The sequence below is a fragment of the Eulemur rufifrons genome, chromosome 8, assembly GCF_041146395.1.
Source record: "Eulemur rufifrons isolate Redbay chromosome 8, OSU_ERuf_1, whole genome shotgun sequence".
In the NCBI taxonomy this organism is placed as follows: Eukaryota; Metazoa; Chordata; class Mammalia; order Primates; family Lemuridae; genus Eulemur; species Eulemur rufifrons.
This window is the reverse complement of record NC_090990.1, coordinates 39,407,981-39,432,770: the sequence shown is the minus strand read 5'-3', so window position 1 is coordinate 39,432,770 and position 24,790 is coordinate 39,407,981. Positions and strand designations below refer to the sequence as shown.

Genomic DNA, 24,790 nt, shown 5'->3' with positions numbered 1-24,790 from the left:
CTAGTCGGACTGCTCCTGAGATGATGGCAGCCTGGGCTCACCCAGCACCTCCGCATCCTGGTCATCTGTGAAGGACAAAGAAGGCAGCTGGATTTAGAAAGAGAGAAAGCTATCTGTTTGCAGATGCAGATTTTCTATAAGGCTGTCTCATCATTCCCAGTCCCTATGGAGAATGAATTTAATTTGCTAGGTATCAGGAGACTGGAATCCTAGCCCTGGCCACATGATACAGACTCAAGTTCCAGCTCCAGCTCTGCTCCTCACAAGCTGGGTGGCATTAACCGAGATACTCACAGCTCTGAACCTCAGCTTCTGCTTCTATAAACCAAGAAAATACCTGCCTTGCATCGGCAGCAGGGAGAGTGAATGAAGCAGTCAGTGATGGCCTACCTTCACTAATGCCTTCATTGCTTCAGGTTCTTTTTAATCATCAGAATAACCTCTGAGGTAGGGACCATTATTAGTCCACTTTTACACATGCTGCAGCTGAGGCACCAGGGAGTGATTAGCTTGCCCAGGTTACACAGCTGCTAAGTGCTAGAGCCAGGACTCACATACAGACCACCCAAGCACCAAGCCAGCGGCTTCAAGCCACACTGTACCACCTCTCCAGCTACTGAGCCTAGGCATCACACACACAGCAAGTGCAAAAGGCCTCGGTTTCCTCTTGAGTAAAATGAGAATGACATCACCTGACTCACCTAGTGCCTAAGATAGTTCTGACAGTCATTTTAAAGACCTGGTTGACTTTGCCAGCCCTTTCCAAATCACAGGAGCCTCAGGGGAAGATTGAAAGGAAAAAATGTCCTAGAGCCTTTAAAGCTGCAAGGGCCCTCAAAAGAAAACTCAAAGAGTTTTTTTTTTTTTGAGACAGAGTCTCACTCTGTTGCCCAGGCTAGAGTGCCGTGGCATCAGCCTAGCTCACAGCAACCTCAAACTCCTGAGCTCAAGCAATCCTCCTGCCTCAGCCTCCCAAGTAGCTGGGACTACAGGCATGTGCCACCATGCCCAGCTAATTTTTTCTATATATATTTTTAGTTGTCCATATAATTTCTTTCTATTTTTAGTAGAGACGGGGTCTCGCTCTTGCTCGGGCTGGTCTCGAACGCCTGAGCTCAAACAATCCACCTGTCTCGGCCTCCCAGAGTGCTAGGATTACAGGTGTGAGTCACCGCGCCCGGCCCCAAAGCGTTTTCACATCCAGAACTTCATTAGACCATCACAGTAACCCTGTAAGTGGGCCATTTTACAGTTGAAAAGACTGAGGCCGGAATGCCCAAGCTCACCCAGTGAGCAGAGCTTGTAAAGGACAAAGTCTCTATCTCCTAGTCTGGTTTTCTCTGAGTGGCCTGGGGCAGAGGAACCTCACCAGCCCCAAACTGGGTCTGGGCTACTACTCCAGGCTCAGCATCTGCTGCTTCCCTAAGCAGAGAGGCCCCACCCTAGCCAAAGAGGCCTGGCACCTCTGGTCTTTCACACAAACCATATGCATGCCATCCTCCAAACCTTTGCCCACGGTGCTGATAAGGTGAGAGAATAAGCATTAGATTGGAGTCAGACAGAGAACTCTGCTCAACTGCCAGCTCTGCTGTTGACATCTACAGGAACCTCTTGGGGCCTCAGTTTCCTCACCTGGAATCCCATTCCCACCTCCCTTAGTGCTTGCTTATGGGGACTGAGGGGCATAAAAAAGAACTTATCCCAGGGCCCAGCACATTTTAAATTCTATGTCCCTTCTCTCCAAACTCACTTCAGATTAGGTCCCCCTTCCTCCAGAAAGTCTTTCTGGCTCTCCTGGGGGCTGGAAGACTGGTACTCACTTACCAGTGTTCTCCTTGTCTGTATCAGACAGGATGGTCAATGAGAAAGATGATGGAGGTGGTGGAGGCGGAGGCGGTGGCGGCGGGAGTATATGGAGTGCAGAGAGGAAGCCTGGTGGAAGAAACTGGGGCTGCAGCGGAGGTGGCGGCGGTGGGGGTGGGGGTGGGGGTGGGAGTGGGGGCGGCGGGTAGTGGCTTGGCTGGAAGTCTCCCACTGGTTCCGATACCTGCAGTGCACATAAGGCAGAAAGGTAGAGAGGGGAGAGAGTTAGCCAGATGAGCTGATCAAATATGGCTCTCATTCCCTTGAATGGGGGACTCCTCATGGGGTAGATTCATTTCTGTGGCCCCAAACACCTGGGCAGTTGGAATGGAGCCTTCAGCAAACACCTTCCAAATGGTTGAAGCCAAGAAGGAATACAGGCACTCTCCGATAAACCTGGGGAACAGCTGAACAGCAACACTGAGCCCTTGTGTATATGCCGGCATTATGCTTAGATCCTTACAACCCTAGAGGGTGGGCACTATTACTATCCTCGCTGTAATGATGAAAACAGGTTCAGTGAGATGAAGCTACAGACCCAGGGCACCAGAGCTGCTATGTGACAAAGGTAGAACTGGATCCCAAGTCTGTGTGACTCCACCGGCCACTCAGCTGACCCCTGCTCGGCACTGCTCTGTGCTGGGGAAGGGTCTGAATGTATCCCAACCCCATACAGTCCCTTTGTCTGGCACATGTAGTGACAAACTCAAGGGTCAGGGGGCCTTTGGGAGAAGAAGTCAGCAATCTGGGTGTAGAGCAGCTGTTACTGTGGCAAGGGAAGCTGGAGGACTTCAGGCAAGTGGCCTCACTGACCAACCCTTCCGTGTTTCCGTTCCTTCTTAAGTAGATCAATGCTAACCCCGCACCACAACAGCACAAGGCCCAATGAGAGGCTCTCAAAGGGGGATGACTACACAGCTCGGAGCTTAATTGGGAAAGACAGGAATGTTACAAGAAATATTAATGAATTTCGGATGTAATTCCTATTATTTATTTCTCCATCTAGATACTTCAGAGCAGCACTTCCCAAGCTACTCCTTGGTGTCCTATAAGATACTTCTAAGTGTTCTTTTTTTTTTTTTTTTTTAAGACTAGTCAAGTGCAGTAGTGAGAAGGGGGAAAAGTAGTAGAACAAGGAGTTCAATCTGTAACTGACTGTGAACAATCAAGTGATAACTCACTACCTTCAGACGAACCCTAAGTGTTCTTAAAAGTGCTCTTTGTCAAGTGAGTTTGAGAAACTCCACATTGGAGGGTCACATATGAGCATATTAAAGGCTCTGGGTAGTCTGCAAAAATCTCCTTTGATTAATCTAGCATTTCCTAACTTTATTTGACCATAAGAAAGGGAAGAAAGCCCACTTTTAAATACCTGCTATGTGCTAGACCCTGTGCTAGGCATTTTAAGATACGTATCACACCTTATTTATCACTTATCAGCAGCCTTGTGAAATAGGTTCTCCCACCCCATTTTATAGACTAAGCACTTGAGTGAGGGCTTCAGAGGTCAGCTAACTGCCCCAGGTCACATGGCTAGGAAACAATGGAAGTAGGATTGGACCTTAGGTCTGTCCAAATCCAAGGCTGTGCTCTTCTGGGAAGAGAAGAGCAGAGGAAGCAGAGCAGCAGAAGGTGGGGCAGGGACAATAAGAGGAAGAGGTTTCTGGGGAACATCTCCAGGCCTAGGCAGGGGGCAGCAGGACAAGGATGAAAGTAATTCATAGGCTCCTGGGTTTGAAACAGCCTCACAAATAAATGCCTGATCCTCTCTCTCCAGACATGCGGGGGTAGAAGGGGGGATTATTAGTGCTTTAATTCCAAGCTGCTCAGCCAAGTCTCTCCCTGGATCACAGCTCCTGCCTGGGGCCTGTGGTGGCAGCTCAGGCCCACATAAACCAACTGAGATCACACTCTTAATAAAGGCCGTCTGGCAGGCCTGTCAATCAGAGACCTGCCATGGACGCCAGGCTCTAGGCTTCTGTGTGAGCAGACGGAGTGTGCTCCACTTGGCCAGAGCCTCTCTCTTTGTGTGGAGGCTAGAGATGCCTTGCTCTCCCTGGGCTGCCACAGGGTGGCCAAAGGCAGCACCCACAGATGTCAGGCAGGGCAGTGGTGATGGTGCATATCAGGACCTGTGTGTGTTCTGCCTCTGTGTGAGACACACATGGGCAACAGGAAATGCTTGGGTTGGAGTCAGGTGACCGAGATCCAACCAGCTGTGTAATCTGAATCTCAGTCCCTCATTCTCCAGTTCAGAGGCCTTGGACAAAATCTTTTCTGAGTCTTTTTGCTCGACTCTACAATGGGGTAATATCATATACCTTGAAGGCACCCTGAAAATTATCAAGGCCAGTGGCTTTTAAACTTTATTCCCTTGAGTCAATGGAAATCGATTTATAAGTACAACTTATGGTATCTAAAACAGACAGAAAAGATGCTGATGCTCCTGAGGCTGAGTAGGACCCAGTAGCCTATGTGCCCAACCTGCCCAGGCACAGGTGGAACTCCAACGGATGGATCCACACTGTGGTGAATGACTTTCATTATGTAAATAACAAGCTTTCATCTTTCTTCCTAATCCCATTCCATATTAAATGAAGTCTACTCTCTTCTCACCCCTCTCCACCCTCTACCTAAGGGAAATATCTCTATAGAAACCCATGGTTAGGCTTTTAGCTCTGAGGGAGGAAGTAAAGGTAATGGTGGTCCCTATTTCCATGAACCTGCTCTGCATCTGAGCCAACCTTCCCTACAGGTCCATCCTACAGGGCCAAAGTCAGGACTGGTCACCCAGCCTCTCACTGTCCTGCAGTCCTGCTGGCCCTCAGAAGTTGCCAAAAGGGAGAAGGCTTGTAACTATCCTGGTCTGGAAGGAGCTGGTAACCAAGCCACAAAACATAGCCATTCCTCCCTCATGCTCTACACAAGAGGGTGACCTGACTTTTTCCACACTTGGCACTCCAGGCTTAAAGAGAACACCAGTTAGTAACTGACCATTAATCTTACAAAAGAGTTAAATTTCATTATTTCAACAAATATTTCCTAAGGTAACAGGTGTTCAGGGGAAGGTTTCTATATTTTTCATGACTCGGCTCAAATGCCACCACCACCTCCTGAAAGCCCTCTACAATCTCAAGTGGGCTATACCTATGGGCAGGGAACCAACATCTGGTCCTGGCTCTTCCCTGAACTCTGTGGCCCTAGGATAGTCACACTCTGGTGCCCAGCAAAATAAAGGGCTCTTCAGCATCCCATGAGTAAAGGCTAGTGTTTAGCCCCAGGCTGCCAGAGCCTTTTAGTCCACAACCCCAAAGAGCACATGCCACAGTCCAGGCCGAACGGTGCAGACTTGTCTACACGTGTGCACTCCCAGCGACACACACGTTCAGGGGCTGGCACAGAGTGGGCACACCATTTGTGACAACTGGCTTCCTGGGACTGAGGATCCATTAAGACAGCAAGGGCAGCTGGGATAAGGAGGAACCTGGGAAGGACTAAGGGATGGAACTCACCAAGCCTCCTCCATGGTAGGGGCTGCAGGACACATGCCGGAAGCCCAGCTGCAGGGGGATCCCCGGGGCTGGGGGTGCATCCTGGTAGCCCAGTGGGAACGGGCGGTAGGGATGCATCGGGTACAGCTTGGGAGGGTCTCTCTCCAGGTACTCAGACCCCATCACACAATCCGAGTTGATGTTCAGTGGGGGCCCTGAAGAAGACAAGCAATGGTGGAAGTGTTAGAGCTGGGAAAAAGAGCGTCGCACAGAACTGTCAAGGGTGGCAGCATAGCAAGCACATATCCATTTACGAAGAACTCCCCCGGCCATTACGCGTTGACCTCACTGCTTTTTAATCCTTCAGCCATGTCCCACTGCTCTCAGAAAAAGTTCTCAGCACAGCCACAGCCTCCTCCTGTCCTCTGACCCAACCACCTCTGGCTTAGGGTCCAGCCCGGGCCTCTGCAGATGCTGTCTGCGGCGCTCGGAGGGCTTTCTCTCCTCTCCCCACTTGGCCTCCCGGTCCTCAGTGCTCAGCTACACCACGCCCGTCAGGCCGCAGCTAGACCATCGACGAGGGCTCCGGACACTGATGTAGGCGGTTCTTTGATCAGCCTCGTCCCGCCCACAAGGACAGGGTCCCCACGGTTCGTCCCAGTGTCTGGCACGTTGTATTGAGTAAGTGCTCAGCGACTGTTCACTTGTCCAGAGAGGGAGCAGAGAAAGGCACGCTGCGTTCTTGGAAAGCGAGCTTCCTCCCAGGGCTGCTGTTTCAGGTCTGTCCTCCCCCTCACACTCCCGGTTCCCTGGGGACCTAGATTTTCCCAGGAAGTCCAGAAGGCAGAAATGACCTCCAGAGACCCGCAGGCCCAGCCACTAAGCACACGGAAGGGAGAGCCCACCACCACGAGGGGCTGGCCCAGGGTCAGAAGGTGAGCGGCCCCCAGCCCCCCGACTCGGGCCTGTGCCCTTTCTACCACACCGCCACAGGGAAAACACCCAGAAAACGCCTCCGCACCCCAAAAAGCCATTTTTAACACCATTAACTGCCATGTGAGTTGTATTTAACTCACGCTAGTTTTGAGACCGGGGCCCCTGAAGCTTGAGTATAACTCACACGTCTCTTCACCTTGGGAGCCGCGTGAACTATTTCAAGTTGCGTATGAGTCACAAGCAGAAAACAATAAAAAATAACAAAGTTTTCGTTACATTAGAAAGGAACCTTTTGTTTTCGAAGTTTTTATCCTATTTTCGTAATAAAATTGTGGCCCCAAGGAAAATTTTTTTTCTAGTGTGGCAGTCAGCGCGTTAGTGACTTAAAATTGTACCCTAATACTGAAAGCAGCAAGACAAAGTACAATGTAATTTACGCAAAAGGTGAGGGGAGAAAAAGCAGCTGACCAACCGTTCTCTCGTGGGGAGCAGAGCAGCTGTCCGAGGCTCCTCACAGAAACGGCGAGACGGGGTGCGCAAGCCCCCTGGGCCAGCGTACCGCTGAGGGGAGGGGCCTCCAGACTGTGGCCAGGGAAGGGGAAATGCGCAGGCGCAGTCATGGTTGAGCCAACCCACCGGCAAGGAAATTCTGGAGGCGGAGCCTCCAGCCCAAGAAAAGGGCGGGAAAGAGGTGCGCAAGCGCAGTAAGACTGGTCTCCCTAGGGCCTCCTCGTGGAGGCGCCATCGCTAAGCCGACTGGGGGCCATTTTTTTCTTGCAAGCTGGAAAAGCAAAAACTGCGGCTAAATGTTGAAAGCCCTCTGTATCACCCATTCCTTTCTTTCTACCTTTCTTCCTTTTTGCAAAAAGTCACCCAAACCAAAGGTTTGTCAAGGCAGTTTCCATTACCTCTGGAAAACATTTCCCACCCAACCCTCTACCCCGGAAGCCCATGCGGGAAGGCTGGGCTGCCAGGGGGAGGGCTGCAGCCCAAAGCCTGGGAATCTTACCGAAGTCGGCGAACGGCGGGCTGGGCATAGGGCGCAGCGGCCTGCGCAGCTCCAGGCGGCCGTAGCCTCCGCTGCCTGCGGCCTCCGCCCCGAGCTGGGGCCCCACAGGGTAGGGCATCGCCAGAGCAGCTCGCTCGCTCGGCCCCGCGTGGCCACGACCCCCCAGAACTGGCTGGAAGGCGCTCGGGCCAGGGCTCGGGCCCCGCGGAGGCCTCTCGGCGTCTCCTGAAGCGGCCAGCGGAGGCAGCGGGCGGAGGCTTGCTCCTAGGCCAGCGGCCGCAGCCACAGAGGCCACCTCCAGCACCTGCGCGCCCAGGGCCACCTCCTCCTCCTCCTCCTCGGAGGCCTGCCTCTTGAGCATCTTCTGCGCAGCCATGATCTTCTGGCGCTCCGTGATCAGGTAGCACTTCTCACAGATGCACTGCTTCCAGCGGCACTTGCCCGCATGGCCCTTGACCGGCACCAGGAAGCCATGGTTCCGGCACCTCGAGCACTTGGGGGTGCGCAGCATCTTGTCGGCCAGCTTGGCAGAGTCTGCCTTCCTAACACAACCGCCACCTCTGGGAACTGCAGAGCGAGTGGAGCAGGGATGAGCGGTGTCCCACAAGTCCCTGGTGCTGGCGACTTGGATACACTTGTAACAAAGCAGCTCCCAGTGCGTCCCAGGAACTGCAGCAAGACTTTTGCATTTTCCCTCCCTTTTTTTGGGTGCAAAATTTGGAGTTTCTGTGCCTTGGGTAATTAAGTGCAAAGAATTAAATTGAATAAATTCTTCATGGGATGACATTGCATGTGTGTCATCTGGGTTATTTGAAGTATTAGGCATTTAATTTTCCAAACTCTCTATTCCCGCCACCCAGTAAGTAATGTATTTTGTAAATTCAAAAAAGGCGGAGTGATAGTCAACGGCCCACAGATTTAAAGCGCCAGAGGAATGTAGCTCTCAGTAAGCCAATTCCAGTAGAAAGGCACTGTAAGATACAAACCGTGTTTCTCCTCCCCAAAGCTGCTGCTTCTGCTGAATTTCATTTCTCTCTCCTGCGGAGAAGCAGCCAGTCACAGTGATGCTTCTAGAATATTCTCAAAAGCTCAGTGCAGCGTGCTGATTGCTCAAGGGTGTGCCTATACAGGAATTCCCGTTTCTTAAGAGTCTTGTTGGTATAGCAATGCATTTCTGGCAGATAATATATTGCTGTTGATGCCTTCCAAAGTAAAGCATATTTAAAATGTTTTAAAGTAAAATAGACTTAGGATATTCTAGCACTAGCTTGAATCATTGCTTAACTTTGCCATGAATTTAGTTATCCCTGCAAAGCAACCTAAATCTTGGGACAGCACAAAGTTCATAGTTTACCCAAGGTCATTAAATTAATTCAAATTCTTTCTTGATAGAAATTTGTGACACCTTGAGGTCTTTTTTTTTTTTTTTTTTTTTTTGAGGTCCAAAAAACACCAAAAAAATGAGCCAGTAACACCTAAGCTGAAAAGCTTATAATTGTAGGATTTCATTTTTAAGGAGGTAGTGATGATTAATACCTGGCTAGAACATGTGCATTTTTCATTGCCCTTTCTTTGAAATTATCTTTCTGGTGGTAAAATGGTAGAAGGGCCTGGTGTCCATCCTGATTTTCCTGAGTCTCTGATGCATCTGTGCTTTGCATTTTCACTGGCTGCCTCAGAATAGGAAGTGGTTGCCATCCTGAGGCTCATTAGACACTGGAAGACTTGTAGTCTTTTTCTGCTTAAAAAAATATATATTTCTCAACTTAATAAGAGGGCAAAAGTATACATTTCCTGTATTATTTGGTTCTTCAGAAATTTCACTGGTAGCTTTGCATCCATTTAAAGAGGTCTAGGTTTGTCTCTGCTTTGTTCTAACAACCTCTATGTTAAGTTTTTATTTTAAAAATATGGTTGCTTAAGGCCAGGCGCGGTGGCTCACGCCTGTAATCCTAGCACTTGGGAGGCCGAGGCAGGTGGATTGTTTGAGCTCAGGAGTTCGAGACCAGCCTGAGCAAGAGCGAGACTCCGTCTCTACTAAAAATAGAAAGAAATTACCTGGACAACTAAAAATATATAGAAAAAATGAGCCGGGCATGGTGGCGCATGCCTGTAGTCCCAGCTACTCAGGAGGCTGAGGCAGAAGGATTGCTTGAGCCCAGGAGTTTGAGGTTGCTGTGAGCTAGGCTGATGCCACAGCACTCTAGCCAGGGTGACAGAGCGAGACTCTGTCTCAAAAAAAAAAAAAAAAAAAAAATACTGCTGTCAAAAAATCTGGGGCATATAATGCATTGTTTCATGATACTCCAAACTATATGGTCATTTTCTGCATTATCAAATTTAAATTTGAACATCAGGTGACATTGGATAATAAGGCCTAAAAAAGAAAACTACTCATTTATATTTCATGCTTGACCACCCAAGCTCTCTTCATTTTCTCATTAATGATTTAAAGGAACATCCTATTCAAAGCAAGCTATTCGAGTTAACATATTTAGCCTTGTTAACTACAAAATGTTTCCACATTCACTTGATAACTTTGGGGCAAAATACACCCAAGGTGATGTGAATTTGCATAGTGCTTTGAGAACACCAATAAACAACCATGTATCTTTTTAATCAGTAGTCACATTATAAGATGTAAAAACCCCAAGGTTTATATAGTAAACAAATCTAAGAAGAAAAAGACTAGTTTATTTCTCCATTTCCCCCAAAGTCTTAATTTGTGTAGGTAAATTTCAACAGAGCTTTATTTCACTCTTGGAAATTCAGGCAAATTGATAGTTTTGTTTTATTTAGGTTGATGGCTGATTACTTCTCAGGCTGCTGCTGTTTGAAAAACATATACATTCCTTTAAATTGTTGTTTAAAAAGATGGTGACATGATATAAAAGTAGAAAACAGGAGGTCAAAAAAGGATGGGAGCAGTAAGTACACTGTGGTTGGCTTTCTTCTCCACACCTAAACTTGAGGACATTTATGTTTAAGAAAATCTGCATCATCAAAGGCAATAGTTTATAAATACCAAGTTATAGTTGCTGGGGAATCACCAGTTGGACTAATAAAACACAAAGGGGCTACTTGGTGGTCACACCTAATTCCCAACTTCAGAGATAGCCCTTTTCTCTCAGGGTCTCAAGTTTCCTAATGCCTCTTCTATTTGGTTGATATGATTGCTGTTGGTACTGTTTAATTCATATTCATTTTATGCAGTGCACAGGGGTATCATTTATAATCATTAAATATTGCATGCACTAGAATGTTTCCTTATTTGTAGCACACAAGAGTAAGGAAGGCTTTTTTGCCTATAGCTTCTTTCCCCCAATAGTTATAACCCAGATATCTGCTATCTTCCCCTCTTCAGGCTCTCTCTAATGAGCAATGAAAATTTGATTGAAGATTTCATAGAGAAGGTAGAGAGGAAGATTTACATGACACATCCTATAGCAGGCACTTTAAAATCCTGCTTTAGCATTTCTGTTCTCTTAAGATCTGTCTCTGCTGTGCCACAACCGCTGGAGATAAACTGGTCTGTTCTCTGCCCTTCCCACCCCAAAACCCAGCCTCTCCAGTTTCTCTCTCCTTTCCTGGTTTTTGTTAGTCTCTGCAAGGGCTGTGGTTATCTTATTTTCCTGTATGTCTAGCACAAAATTGACATTCAGTAAGTACTTATTGAATGTATGAATGAATCCTGCCTCCCTCTCCTGCTAATGTCAAAGCTATCTCCTCCCTAATCGGCTTCAGCAACTTTCCCCAAACATCATACAAGTGCTCAGCAAAACAGAAAGCCCATAGTGATCAGGGCCACTCTTCGGACTAGCAGAATTGGGGGATCAACTTTGGTTCCCTGAACTCACCCCTGACCCCAATGGTTTAATAATAGTAATAATAACAATAATAGCTAGCACTTACTAAGTGTTTATATGTGCCAGGAACTCTTAAGTCCTTTACATGTATTGATATATATAATTCTCACAACAACCCTCCAAGGTAAGTACTGTTACTATCACCCCCATTTTATACATGAAGAACTGAGGCCAAAGAAGTTAATAACTCCTGAAGGTTTCACAGCCATTAAGTGGTAGAGCCATGATTCAAAACCAGGAAATATATCCTTAGAGTCTATGTTCTTAACCATATATTTGCTAACCCAAATATTTCTTCTAAACCAAACAGTGCTCTCCCCGAGAAAGCTTTGGTGATGGATAGAAATGTTTATCTTAGTATATACCTCATTACAGGGGGGGACAAAAGGGGGTGAACATGGGAGTAAGCTAGGGAATGCCTAGGATGCCTGGTTAGCTGCTTTCCTTTACCTATGGCCAATATTTACTGAGTGCCATCTATGTGCTAAGCATAAGGCACATGGAAGTAAATAAAAAGACAGGATCCTTGCTTTTAAGCATATATTCTAGCTAGCAACCCAGAGAGTAAACAAACAATTCCAGTGTGATGAAAGTCAGGGAGAGACCCAGGATGTTATGGGATCCTAACCTGGCTTGAGAAACCAAGGAAGACTTCTTTTTTTTTTTTTTTTATTTAATTTTACAGAATCAAAGAGTCTAACAGTATATCTTGTTAGATACAGTATGTCCTCATAATGTATACATTATTTCTTGTACAATGATATGAAATAATATGGGAAATATTCATGATAAATTATTAAGTGAACAGTGCAAGTTAAAAACAATAGTTTCATATTTTTTTCCCCACCCCCCCTTTCCCGAGTCAGCACCTTCAAGTGTTACCACTCCCCAAACGGTGCGCAATGCACTCATTGTGTAGGCATACCCCCATCCCCTCCCCCACCCCCACCTCAGTCTGATGTCCAATTGGTGTCGTTTCCAGATTTGTATTTAGGTGATGATCAAGGAAACCAATTTTCTGGTGAGTACATGTGATGCTTGTTTTTCCATTCTTGGGATACTTCACTTAATATAATGGGTTCCAACTCTCTCCAGGAGAACCATAGAGATGTTGTATCTTCATCATTCCTTATAGCTGAGTAGTATTCCATGGTATACATATACCACAGTTTACTAATCCAATCATGTATTGATGGGCATTTGGGTTGTTTCCACATCTTTGCTATTGTGAATTGTGCTGCTATAAACATTTGGGTACACGTGCCTTTGTTACAGAATGACCTTTTTTCCTTTGGGTATATGCCCAGTAATGGGATTGCTGGGTCAAATGGCAGGTCTACTTGAATCTGTTTAAGATACCTCCATAATGCTTTCCACAGGGGTTGCACTAGTTTGCAGTCCCACCAGCAGTGTATTAGTGTTCCTGTCTCTCCACACCCACGCCAACATGTGTTGTTTTGGGTTTTTTTGATAAAGGCCATTCTCACTGGGGTTAAGTGATATCTCATTGTGGTTTTGATTTGCATTTCCCTGATGATTAGAGATGTTGAACACTTTTTCATATGTTTGTTAGCCATTTTTATATCTTCTTTTGAAAAATTTCTATTCATGTCCTTTGCCCACTTTTTGATAGGGTTGCTTGATTTTTTCTTGCTCATTTTCCTGAGTTCTAAATAGATTCTTGTTATCAGTCCTTTATCTGATGTGTAGTATGCAAAAATTTTTTCCCATCAAGGAAGACTTCTTGAGGGACTGATTGCTAAACTGATGCCCAAAGGGTGAATAGCCAGGTACAGAAGCGGGAGAGGTGTGTCCCATATGCTAATTACTTATTGCAGTGTGGGTTTGGTACAGCGAGTTTGGGAGACTGGTGAGAGACTGGAGAGGTAACAGCTAGGTTGTGGAAGGAGTCCTTGGGGGAAATTGTGTGAGTCACTATCTAAGACCAAGAAGAGGAAATGACATGGCAGAGCCAGGCCAAACTATAATCTTGGTTATTCTTTCAGAAATCAGAACAATAAGTAATTAAGACTAGCATAGGTATTGCAAGATTGAAATGGAGTACAGGCCGGGCGCCGTGGCTCACGCCTGTAATCCTAGCACTCTGGGAGGCCGAGGCGGGTGGATTGCTCAAGCTCAGGAGTTCGAGACCAGCCTGAGCAAGAGCGAGACCCCGTCTCTACTAAAAATAGAAAGAAATTATCTGGACAACTAAAATAGAGATAGAAAAAAAAATTAGCCTGGCATGGTGGCACATGCCTGTAGTCCCAGCTACCCAGGAGGCTGAGGCAGTAGGATCGCTTAAGCCCAGGAGTTTGAGGTTGCTGTGAGCTAGGCTGACGCCACAGCACTCACTCTAGCCCAGGCAACAGAGACTCTGTCTCAAAAAATAAATAAATAAATAAATAAATAAATAAAAAGAAATGGAGTACAATGGGGTTTTCTTTGGGGTGGTTGTTCCAGGTGGGGCACACATTGGCGGCTAGGCATGGACCCAAACCAGCACTGTGCTGGGCAGGGGTGTTCCTCCTAAGCCTGGAACGCTGTTGACAGATTCATCTGACTTCTCCTAGGAGTCTTAAAGAAGTGAGGTACAAAGCAGCGATGGAAGACAAAGGAGGGAGAGAAAAGAAGAGCAAGATGCAATCAAACAGACTGAAAGCTGTTACAGAGGTTGTACAGGTAAAGACTGGAATGAACAAGTCTGTGGAGCAGATGAAAAGTACACCATCTGGGCAGAGAGGGCATGCTGAAAGTGCTACTGTTAGCTGAGTTAAACCCAACAGCACTAACTTTTGTTTTGTTTTTACTTGCTAATTTGATGAAAGAAATTATTTTTACACACAGAAACTTTCATAGTATGTATATGTAGCTGATTGCATATATTTTTGATGGTACTATTAAATTTCCATAAATTTAAAGATATTTTTGTTCTGCAAAGATAAGAGACTCATAACCCTGTAAAATACATTGCTAATAGGGAATAATATAATCTTTAGTATCTCTGTCTTTTAGTACAATGTAAATTAAGTTGAACACAACAGGCATGAGTTGAATGCCTACTAAATACAGGGCACTGTTCCCTAGTAAAATCAGAGTCAAAAAGAGCAAAGGAAGAAAGAAAATTAAATTTAATCTTCCTTTTCTGTGTATGGTCCTTGTCTAGTTTCTTAGAACAGTCAATTCCATTTATCAAAAAACAAAAAACCCGGAAATTATGGTTATGAATTATGCTTCTATGAGAATGACAAGCTGATGTCAAGAATTTAACCTTTAGGCTGGGCACGGTGGCTCACGCCTATAATCCTAGCACTCTGAAAGGCTGAGGCGGGAGGATTGGTTGAGCTCAGGAGTTCAAGACCAGCAGGAGCAAGAGCAAGAGCAAGACCCCACCCTCTACTAAAAATAGAGAAATTAGCCTGGTGTCGTGGTGGGCCCCTGTAGTCCCAGCTACTTGGGAGGCTGCGGCAGGAGGATCGCTTGAGCCCAGGAGTTGGAAGTTTCAGTGAGCTACCATGATGCCACTGCATTCTGCTCAGGGTGACAGAGTGAGACTCTGTCTCAACAACAACAATAAAAAAGAATTTAACTTTCAAGGGACCCTTTTTAAAAATTTTATGTCAGAATCAGTACAAATTCAGTCCATTTTATAACTGAAAACAGATGGTAAGAAATACTACCCTAAAGACATGCAGACTGGGTGAGAACCTGATCATTAGTGATTAGTTACGTTACCTTGGCCAAGTCACTTAACTTCTTTGAGCCTCAGTTGCAGTAGTAATATTTGTATAATGTGTTGCAAGTCTCAAAGTATGCCACATTGATCTCATTTAGGGATATTAATATTTAATGAATGCTTACAGTTTTGCAGGCGTGGCCTCATTTAAACCACAGAACACCATCTATAAGGGAGGTACTTTCATTGTACCCATTTAACAAATGATAGCACCGAAGCTTAGCGTTGAGCAATGTCTTAACCAAGGAATATAGTAAATGACAGAAGACATATGAATAACCTCCAAGTCTGAACTACGCTATATTGCCATCATTTGGTAATTTCATTTACTTTAACTATAAGGTGGGATCGCTGACTCTTACAGGGTTAATGATATAATGCATTTAGAATACCCAGCATGCTGAATGATACCCGGCCCATGGTTAGCATGCATTACATGGTATCAAGAAGGAAGGTGGGGCAAAGGGAAGAGAGATGAGAAGGAAGTAGTATCTCCTACTTAACTGGGACCACCTCCAATCACAATATTTGATTCAGCTACACAGTGGCATCAGGGTCTCTAAGCATAGATTAAACTCAAGCTTTCTAGTACGGTAGTTATTACCCTGTGTGGCTATAGAAGTGTGGCCACAATTAAGATGTGCTGAAAATACAAACTACACATCAGATTTCAAAGATATAGTATAAAAAATAATCCAAAATATCTCACCAATTTTATATAGATTACATATTGAAATAGTATTTTGTATATATTCAGTTAAATATTTTTAATGTGGCTTTTTACTTTTTTAATGTGGCTACTAGAAAATTTTATATTACATATATATTCTCGTGTTATATTTCTGTTGGGCAGAACTACATGAGAGATTTGTCTGCTCAGTTCTCCTCTACTTCCAAAGACTAGGAAGCAGCAGCTCAGATTGAGGTGTTACATCATCTTCATGTGGAGTGTACCACATTCATACATCCCTTCACGTTGGTGAGATGTTAACCTTCACTAACATGAATCTCTACTCTTTGCCATGTAGGGCCTTTCTAATGGGATCAAAACAGTCTCATGCTTTAGAATTGAAAATATCTATCTATTAGAATACTGTCAATTAGAAAAGTCTAATTAAACTCTAGTTTGCATTTTAAATCTTCAAATGTATTAATGTTATTTTTATAGGAATATTTTCATTTATCTTGTTAGGTATAAATCACCAGTACAATACGTGTAAACTACAAAAGAAAGAAAGGCGTAATTATTTACTAAGGTTACAGCATATCTGTGATATATAATCCATCAGATCTGCGTAAGAGCTCGACCAGAGGGCACAGGTCAATTATGTACATGCTGCTTGATAAATGGAGTCCCTCTGACAATTAATATTATTAAGAACTCTGGAAATTTAATTTTAAAAATATTTGATTAATGCCTTTCTTCTTCCCCTGAACCTACCCCAGGTAAATAATTACTACCACTAGGAGCATGAATGTTGCTTAGCACAAATAATTCCTTAAACAAAAAAACAGCATGAAGATTTGCTATGAACCGTTTTTTCCTAAGTAGAGAGATTATTACCCCCCACAACATTTTCTTTAAACATGGTTAAACTTACTTAGTTTAATCAGTCTGAGGATTGTTGCTTTTTCCTCTTTAATTTGCCAGATAAATCAGAAATATTTATTTTAAGAGACAGTTTAGGGAACTCTGTAATTCCCAATCTGTCAGAGTTTTACAAATAAATCTCAGTTGAATGTCTATCATTGTTCCAATCTGGTCAAGAAAAAAGAATAAAAAAGTATACAATTCATCAGAATAATTAGGTGATTGGGGTTGAATAATTCTAAGAATAAACATTTGATCCCCTGGCACCTCATAAACCTCCTGGAGTGAGGAGGATTATAAATTAATGTACAAGATGTAAAATGGTCCAGATACCCTTAACATCATTGTGAGCATGTGGGACACATTTAGATAAGTTAAAACCAAGTGTGGGTTTAGAGTTTGGCCATCTTTCATCAGTGGCTTACTAAAGCTTTATTCCTTTGGTGTGAGGATGGGGGTGGTCCCGGGAGGTGAGTTGAAACAATGGAAGAATGGCAACAGTGCCCCCTGCTGCCTGCTGATGGGGATTTTTAGAGACATGGTGCCCCAGGGGATCATGAAACTCCTCTCAAATATAAGGAAGTCAGGAAAGAAAAGAACTAACATTTATTGCAAGCATGGTGCTATCATTTAATAACATGAAGTTATTATAAATTCAGGAAAGAATATGATGTATTTCATAAATAAAGAAACTGAGGTTAAGAAAATTGGATAAACTCTACAAAAAGTCATAGCCAGAAGTGGATTTGCACCCAGGTAAGCCTAGCTGCAAAGCCTGTGCTTCTTATACTGCAGCACACTGTCAATGGCTAGAGGCCATGGGCATAGCTCAGAGTCTTAAAAGTTTGGTGGCCAACTGTCTTGATTTGCGTGGGACTGAGAGGGTTTCAGGAACACTGGACTTTTAGTGCTGAAACCTTCCAGTTTAGTTCAGGGCAAACCACAATGAGTTGGTCACCATAGCTGGAATTCAATTGAATAAAGCACTAGGCTGAAAGCGTTTATTTGGAAAAGGAGGAAGGCTGCCTGGTTCTCTGTACTATTTCTTGCTGGGCCACAGGTGAACAATCTCTGTCCTAGTTATTTTATGCCTTGGCACATCCTGGGGCATTGTCAAAGAAGTTCACATCTCTTCCAGTTATGATTTCTTCAATTCCTGTCCCAAATCATCAAAGTCTGTAGGCATTTAGTTAACTGATTCATCCACTCGAGCAGAAAGGAAAGAGCAGAGACAGGCATCACAGAAACATGAGTTCTGTGAGGATCAAGGAAGGCCAGGAAAAGGGGCTGAGTGGCAGAATGGACATTCATGGACTGCTTACAGGGCACTGAGCTAGGTCCTTTATGCACATTATCTACACGTGTGCTATTAGCTCTCCTGATTGTAACCCTAAAAGATAATTATAATTAATCCAAATTACAGATTCAAAAAAGAAAAATAAGCTCAAGAAGAGGCTAAATAACTTGTCTAAGGTCACACAGCTAGAAAAAAGGTGGAGGCTGGATGCAGTGGCTTCTGAGCCTGTCTCTACTGAAAATAGAAAAAAAATAGTCGGTGTGGTAGCGCTATAATCCCAGCTATATGGGGGGCTGAGGCAGGAGGATCACTTGAGCCTAGGAGGTAAGGCACTCTACTCTAGCCCAGGCAACAGAGCAAGACTTTGTCTCGAAAAGAAGAAAAGGTGGAACTTAAAATTTGTTTCTGCTCAAAGCTCTGTGACTTTTCTCACTATATTATAGTATCTGATTGTGATATTGTGATACAATAAGAAATATATATCTGGTCTTCACAACATAAAGTCCCTAAAGCCCTTGTAATTTCCTTAGTAATAAGGGTGATAGGAACATTTTTTATTAGGATATTTGGCCTTAGTCTCCAGTTGCTGACAGGAGCTTCTAAGACCCTTGGAATCTCTCAAGTGATAATAGTGTCTTTTTGTATGCTAATGAGATGACTGGTGGCTGGGGTCCCCCAAATAATCTCAGGATGGGGGGCCAGTCACCAGGAAGACCAAGGCATCATTATAGGGTTGGAACTTTCAGCTCCCACCCCCACCTCCAGGGAGGAGGTAGGGTCTGGAGATTGAGTTAGTCACCAGTGGCCAATGACTTAATCAATCATGCCTAAGTAATGACTCTCAGAGGGCATAGAATCTCCATACCCCTTCCCCTCTTACCTTGTCCTATGCATCTCTTCCATTTGGCTGTTCCTAAGTGTACCTTTTATAATAAACCAGTAAATGTAAGTAAAGTGCTTTCCTGAGTTCTGTGAGCTATTCTAGCAAATTATTGAACTTGAGGAAGGGATTGTGGGAACCTCCAATTTATAGGCAGATCAGAAATGTGGGAGCCCTAGACTTGTGATTGGTGTTTGAATGGGGGCAATCTCGTGGGACTGAGCCCTTAACCTGTGGGGTCTGATGCTAACTCCCAAGTAGTTAGTTTGAAAATTGGATTGAATCACTGGATACTCAGATGGTGTCTGGGGAGTTGCAGAATTGGTTGGTGGTATGGAAAAAACCCACACATTCGATGTCAGAGGTGTTGTGAGTACAAACAGCTTTGTAGTGACACATAGTAGTATTTAATAAATATTGAATTCCCTTTCCCATTAAGTTCCTAACATTAAATTTATTAATTTCAATGTCCTCCATATGCTTTAAAACAAAACAATGTACCAAAAACAGTATCCTCCAAACTCGTGGGGTGAATATGGAGATTCACTATAGGGGTGAAGTCACCTGATTAAGTCTGTATGTTAAAGCTGAGAAAATAATTCAGAATAGTTCATTCTCACTGATAAGTCAATATCCCAAAATGAAGACCTCAGGAGCAAAAGTTTTTCTCTGACCTTCTCCAGCCCTCCTGTCTCTCAGTCCCATTCTCTCTCAAGGCTAGCCATAGAAACTAGAACCCCTCTTCTCCAAGGTGGGTCATGGAAACCAGACCCCTTTTCACCAAAGCCAGCCATAAAACCTAAAAATGTTACTCTTCTTTCCCTCTGTCTTTCTGTGTAAAAATTGGCCATAAAGAAATTATCTGACCTACTTGTTTGTGGGTCATCAGATCCCCATTCCAGAGAGGGTCCTGCCCCATACCCTAAAGACAATTAAGAAGCAGATATAGGGAGCTCTCTAGGACAGAGAATTATAAAGACAAAAGGTCTTTCTATCCTCCCCCCTTTCCCCCTAAAGACAGGATATAAATTCTTTACAACCTTCAGTAGAGACAGTGCCAGAGGAATCTGAGCAGACTATACTTCTTAGTTTCCCCATAAATTTACCTTCCCACATTTTCCCGCCTCTAGGAACCTGGGACAGGTTTTTCTTTGTCTTGTCACTTCTCTAAAATGTATTGTTCTTTGTTAGATATCTTATATCAGCCAAATTCCCAAGCCACTGCTTGTAGTTCCTTTTCTCCTGCATGACGTGAACTGCACATGTTAATAAACTTGCTTGTTTTTCTCTTGTTAATCTGTCTTTTGTTGCAGGAGTCTTTCCCAACTACAAACTTACGAAGGCGCAAGGAATATTATTTTTTTATCCCCTTCAATGCACACCCAGTTCAGGATACAAGTAGTGAATTGTTGATCAGAAAACCTTGAAAAAACCTGACTTCCCATCATCCACATACTGTCGTATGTGATTTTCAAATCTTAGTGAAGTTTAGTGAAGAATGCACCTATTAAAATCACAGATTCCTACCCTCAGAGATTCTCATTCAGAGGGTCTGGAGTGTGAGCTGAGATTTTTAATAAAGCACTCCAGGTGATTCTGATGCAGGTGTGGATCACACTTCTGAGAAATATTGGCCGGCCCTACAGGATAAAAGTCAAAGTCCTGAACAAGACATTAAGGTCTTCTCTAATCTGACCCAATTTTATTTTTCCAGACTCAACACTTAATTTCCACCCTGTTGAATTACTCATCTCTCCTCAATAGGTCATGCACTTAGTTTTCCCTTAACCTGAAATTATCTTTCCATTCTTCTTTACACGGCAGACCCTACTTGTGCGTCAAGACCCAGCTACACTGTCACCTCCTCTGGGAAGTCCTCTGAACCTCATCAGGCAAAATTAATTGCCCCCTCATGGTTCATCCAGAACTTCATTCAGATTCTATAACAATATTTATCACAATACTGACTTTTAAAAAATCTTCAGAAGTAAGCAAGAGTATGTCTGGTTCTTTGTTAAACCCCTAACTCAGCACAGGGCCGAGCACACAGCAGGTGAATGAATGAATGAATCATCGTATACTATTGATTTACACCTGGAGTCACTTTAGTTCTTATCTTCCAGGCCAATAAGTGCAAGCTTCCTAGAAGAGAAAGTTTCTGACTCACTTTCATATTCTCCAAAATCATGCCAGGGACTCAGTAGTCAATGAAAAAGTACCTAATGAGTGAAAATAATCAGCACCTACCCCCCAGTTTAGCGAGTACTTCCATGCTTCCCAAGCCATCACGACAACTGTTGGAGGAGACGGGAATGGAGTGTGAGTGCTGGGGAAGATGCCATCCCCTTCCGCCAGTTGAGAATGTTATGTCAGGCTGGAAGCCACAGACACGGGCCTCCAACGCCAGGTTCCTGGCTCTCTCGGCCCATTCCCGAATAGAACACTGTTGCCATGGAGATGACCATTCCCCTAACCGGGCACAGTTGGGTGAGAACTCCAGCAAGGCCTCTCAGGAAGGCAACAGTGCATGGAGACTCTTCGCCCCCTCACCCACCTCCTCATCTATTTATTCGCCTATTCCTGTGTTTACTCATGTTTGTATTTGCTGATTTACTTTTTTAGGATTTTTGTAGAGGACTAGGCAGCTACCCTGGACAAAACTCACTTGGGTACCGAAAACCCCGTGCACCGGCCAAGGTAAGACAGGGACACTGAACACCCGCGGAGGCGGGGCGAGGGTCCGGGGTCCCTGCGTTACCAGAAGCCGATTGGCTTGAGGGTCCCTGAGGGGCGGGGCGGGGGCGGCCCGCCGAAACTCTCGGCGTCCGGCGCGGGCTGCGCAGGCGCGAGCGAGCGCGCCAAAAGCCCTCAGCGGGACCGTTGGTTTGGCGGGCGTGCGGGCGAGGTTGGCGACGCCTGGCGCCTACCCCGCGGCCCCTGAGAGTACGCCGGGACTGGAAGAGGCCTTCCTGCGAGCGGTGTGTGCGGGACCGAGCGTGGCCATGTTCGACGCCCACGGTTACCGAGTCCTGCGGGCGAGAACCGCAAGCCGAGGCCGGGGTGGGCCCTGGGCGGCGGCGGCCGTGGAGGAGTACAGCTGCGAGTATGGCTCGACCAAATACCTGCTGCTGTGCGGCCTGGGCGGGATGTTGAGCTGCGGCCTGACGCACACGGCCATCGTGCCCCTGGACCTGGTCAAGTGCCGCATGCAGGTGGACCCCGGCAAGTACAGGGGCATCCTCAGCGGCTTCGGCGTGACGGTGCGCGAGGACGGGCTGCGCGGCCTGGCCCGCGGCTGGGCCCCAACCTTCTTCGGCTACTCCCTGCAGGGCCTCTTCAAGTTCGGCCTCTACGAGGTCTTCAAGATCCAATACGGGCAGCTGCTGGGCCAGGAGAAGGCCTACGTGTGGAGAACCGGCCTGTACCTGGCCGCCTCGGCCAGCGCCGAGTTCTTCGCCGACGTGGCCCTGGCGCCCATGGAGGCCGTCAAAGTCCGCGTGCAGACGCAGCCCGGCTACGCCAGCACCCTCCGGACCGCCGCACCCAGGATGTACAGCGAGGAGGGCCTGTGGGCCTTCTACAAAGGCGTGGCGCCGCTGTGGATGAGGCAGATCCCCTACACCATGATGAAGTTCGCATGCTTCGAGCGCACGGTGGAAGTGCTCTACAAGTACGCCATGCCCAAGCCGCAGAGCCAGTGCACCAAGGCCGAGCAGCTGGGCGTCACCTTCGTGGCCGGCTATATCGCTGGCGTCTTCTGCGCCATCGTGTCCCATCCTGCCGATTCTGTGGTGTCGGTGTTGAACAAGGAGAAGGGCAGCACGGCCCTGGGGGTCCTCCGAAAACTGGGGTTTACGGGCGTGTGGAAGGGCCTCTTCGCTCGCATCATCATGATCGGCACTCTGACGGCCCTGCAGTGGTTCATCTACGACTCGGTCAAGGTGTACTTCAAGCTGCCTCGCCCTCCCGTGGCTCAAGCGCCAGAATCCCTGAAGAAGCAGAAGTAGGCGTGGATTTCTGAATGACTGCAGCCACAATGAGTCTGGATTTATTTCATCAAGGGAGGAATCGCGTGCGAACAATGCTAGTGTGTAAAATGTTAACGTGTTTGGGACAGGTGACTTCCCGTGCAGTCTGAGTTCTTTGTAAACTGATTCCTTTTTTGGCAATCCAGGAGGATTGCAAACGTTTCACTAGAGGGTTTGAACCTGTTATCTTTGGGGAGTTGGCGTGGTTGCTTTAACTCAATAGCTTTTCAACAATTATAAGGAAAGAATTCTTAGCAGGAAGTAATATTAGGTAGTTTAGCGTCTCTAGATTGTATCTCCTTTGATTTGCCATTTCTGTGGCGATTATCCAAGCATGGCTATTGAATAGCCTACAAATGAGGTTTTAAGGTCAGCACAACTATAGAAATTGTGCACCTGTTGAGTAGATGGGTTTGTTGCATATTTCCTGTTCATGTCTATTACAGGCAAAAATTATTAAAAGTTAAATTGTGACATTGTCAGATAGATTAGAATGTATTTCAAAGAGACATGAGAAAATCTGCATTTTATAATTTTGCTTTGTCCCTTCTCTTTCTGATTAGAACATAGCTCTCTCTAGGAAGTGCTACAATTGGATCGGTGTGGAAAGCCAAAATGAGACGAAGGGCAGCTCTGGGAATAAATATGTAAAGGAAAACCTGTTCCCCAAAGATTTCTTTTGTATGACTCAGCTCTCAATAGCCAGACATGCAAAGAAAGACCATACCACCCTGACGTTAAAAAACAAAACAAAACACCCCAAAACCGTGCAAATTGCAACAATTTTTTGTTGAATATTTGAGAATGGTTTGGGTGACTTTGGAAGGAAAATCTCACTTTAAAGGGAATAAATACTTAATTTGGTAGGTGTTTCAGTGATCTTTACAATGGTTGAGGTTCATAAAATTTTTAGAAGTTATAAGGCACATTTTCCATTCTCTATAGCTTTTATATCTCAGATGGGGGGAAATAGTAAACTGTTTAGTGGCTAACAAGTTAAAAAACGTCTAGGTTTAAGTATGTCTGAATTGTCTTGAATGGATATAAAGAGTTTGTAGGAAAAAGTCAGAACTTGTGAATGAGATGGAAAGAAATTTATATTTAGTGCTTCTGTTTTGCTTATTATTGGGAAGGATCATTATTTGTTGTTAAGACAATTCAGCTTTCCTTAGGAAGTTAGTGTCTAAGTTTGTTGAAAAGTTCTCAGTGAAGGAGAATGGTAAATTTAATACAAGTTAATTGTGCAGATTTATTTTTGCAAAATTTTAAAACCAGTATATTTCTGTCTATTCTCTAATACAGTATGGGAAGTTTCTTTGGTCAACAATTTATTAAGTAAATTACTTTCTGTCAGTAATATAACTTAGCAAATTGCTGCAAAACTATGGATTTCAAGGTAGTAAGAAACCACTTGTTCTGGCCTGTGGTATTTCATCATTGTTCTGTTGATAACACTAGATAATTTTTGTAATATACCCGTGTATGTTTAGAGAAGTATAATTTAAGGAAAACCATATGGCATAATTCTGCCTGTCATGAATCTTGTCAAGATGGATTTACCTAGTTTAGGTCAACAGTTTTCATATTCAGTTCTATTCACCCTCTTTTTTTTTTTTTTTTTTTTTTTTTTTTGTGGCTTACAAATGTCTGTTTGAATAAATTAGAGCCTGGATAGCTGACAATAAAGAATAAAAGGTAATTTAAGTAAAGATAACATGAGTTCAGAATCATTAACAGTTTTTTCCTAGCTAATAGTCCTTTGGAATGATTTAAGTTTGTATTCAGCATTTTACCCTGCCTATGTGGGACACCAGAATATGCCGCCCCAAAATATGAAGGATTGTTGAGCTGCAGATCAGAAGAAGCAAATGCATGTAAGCTCTCTGCCCTCCATTTGCCTAAAAACAGGACGTAAATTTACAAAGACAAAAGACACCCTGCAAAGGTGAACCACTGAAGAAAACTTCAGATCCTCACTGGACTGGAGATGGTACTAGAGGAATTTATATTAACAAGCTTTAGTACCTAGCCTTCATCTGCCATTTGCCTTTCCCCAAGTTGCTTCCCCTAAAGACTCAAAGTCCTTTTCCTAA

The 24,790-nt window shown here is 44.9% G+C and overlaps 1 protein-coding gene and 1 pseudogene across 1 annotated transcript; one reads left to right on the top strand and one right to left on the bottom strand.

The window, feature by feature from the left end:
- On the bottom strand, positions 1-21,673 carry DMRTB1 (DMRT like family B with proline rich C-terminal 1). Its single transcript, XM_069479177.1, has 7 exons — positions 21,617-21,673; positions 21,428-21,504; positions 20,917-20,963; positions 7,300-7,866; positions 5,376-5,569; positions 1,825-2,047; positions 1-65 (listed from the first exon to the last, which is right to left on the bottom strand). Exons 1-7 carry the CDS (start codon positions 21,671-21,673, stop codon positions 1-3), a joined length of 1,230 nt encoding a protein of 409 aa, XP_069335278.1.
- A 73-nt stretch (positions 21,674-21,746) lies between these two features.
- LOC138390283 (solute carrier family 25 member 3 pseudogene) lies at positions 21,747-22,676 on the top strand (annotated as a pseudogene).
- The last annotated feature ends 2,114 nt before the right edge of the window (positions 22,677-24,790 follow it).

Excerpts from the sequence above, each read along its gene's own strand:
- DMRTB1 (XM_069479177.1), bottom strand. The coding sequence starts at position 21,673 with ATGGCCACGCTCGGTCCCGCACACACCGCTCGCAGGAAGGCCTCTTCC. Across the intron at positions 21,505-21,616 it reads AGGCCTCTTCCAGTCCCGGC|CCCGCGCCGGACGCCGAGAG; the intron begins GTACTCTCAGGG and ends GCGCCTGCGCAG. Across the intron at positions 2,048-5,375 it reads CCTACCATGGAGGAGGCTTG|GTATCGGAACCAGTGGGAGA; the intron begins GTGAGTTCCATC and ends TGTGCACTGCAG.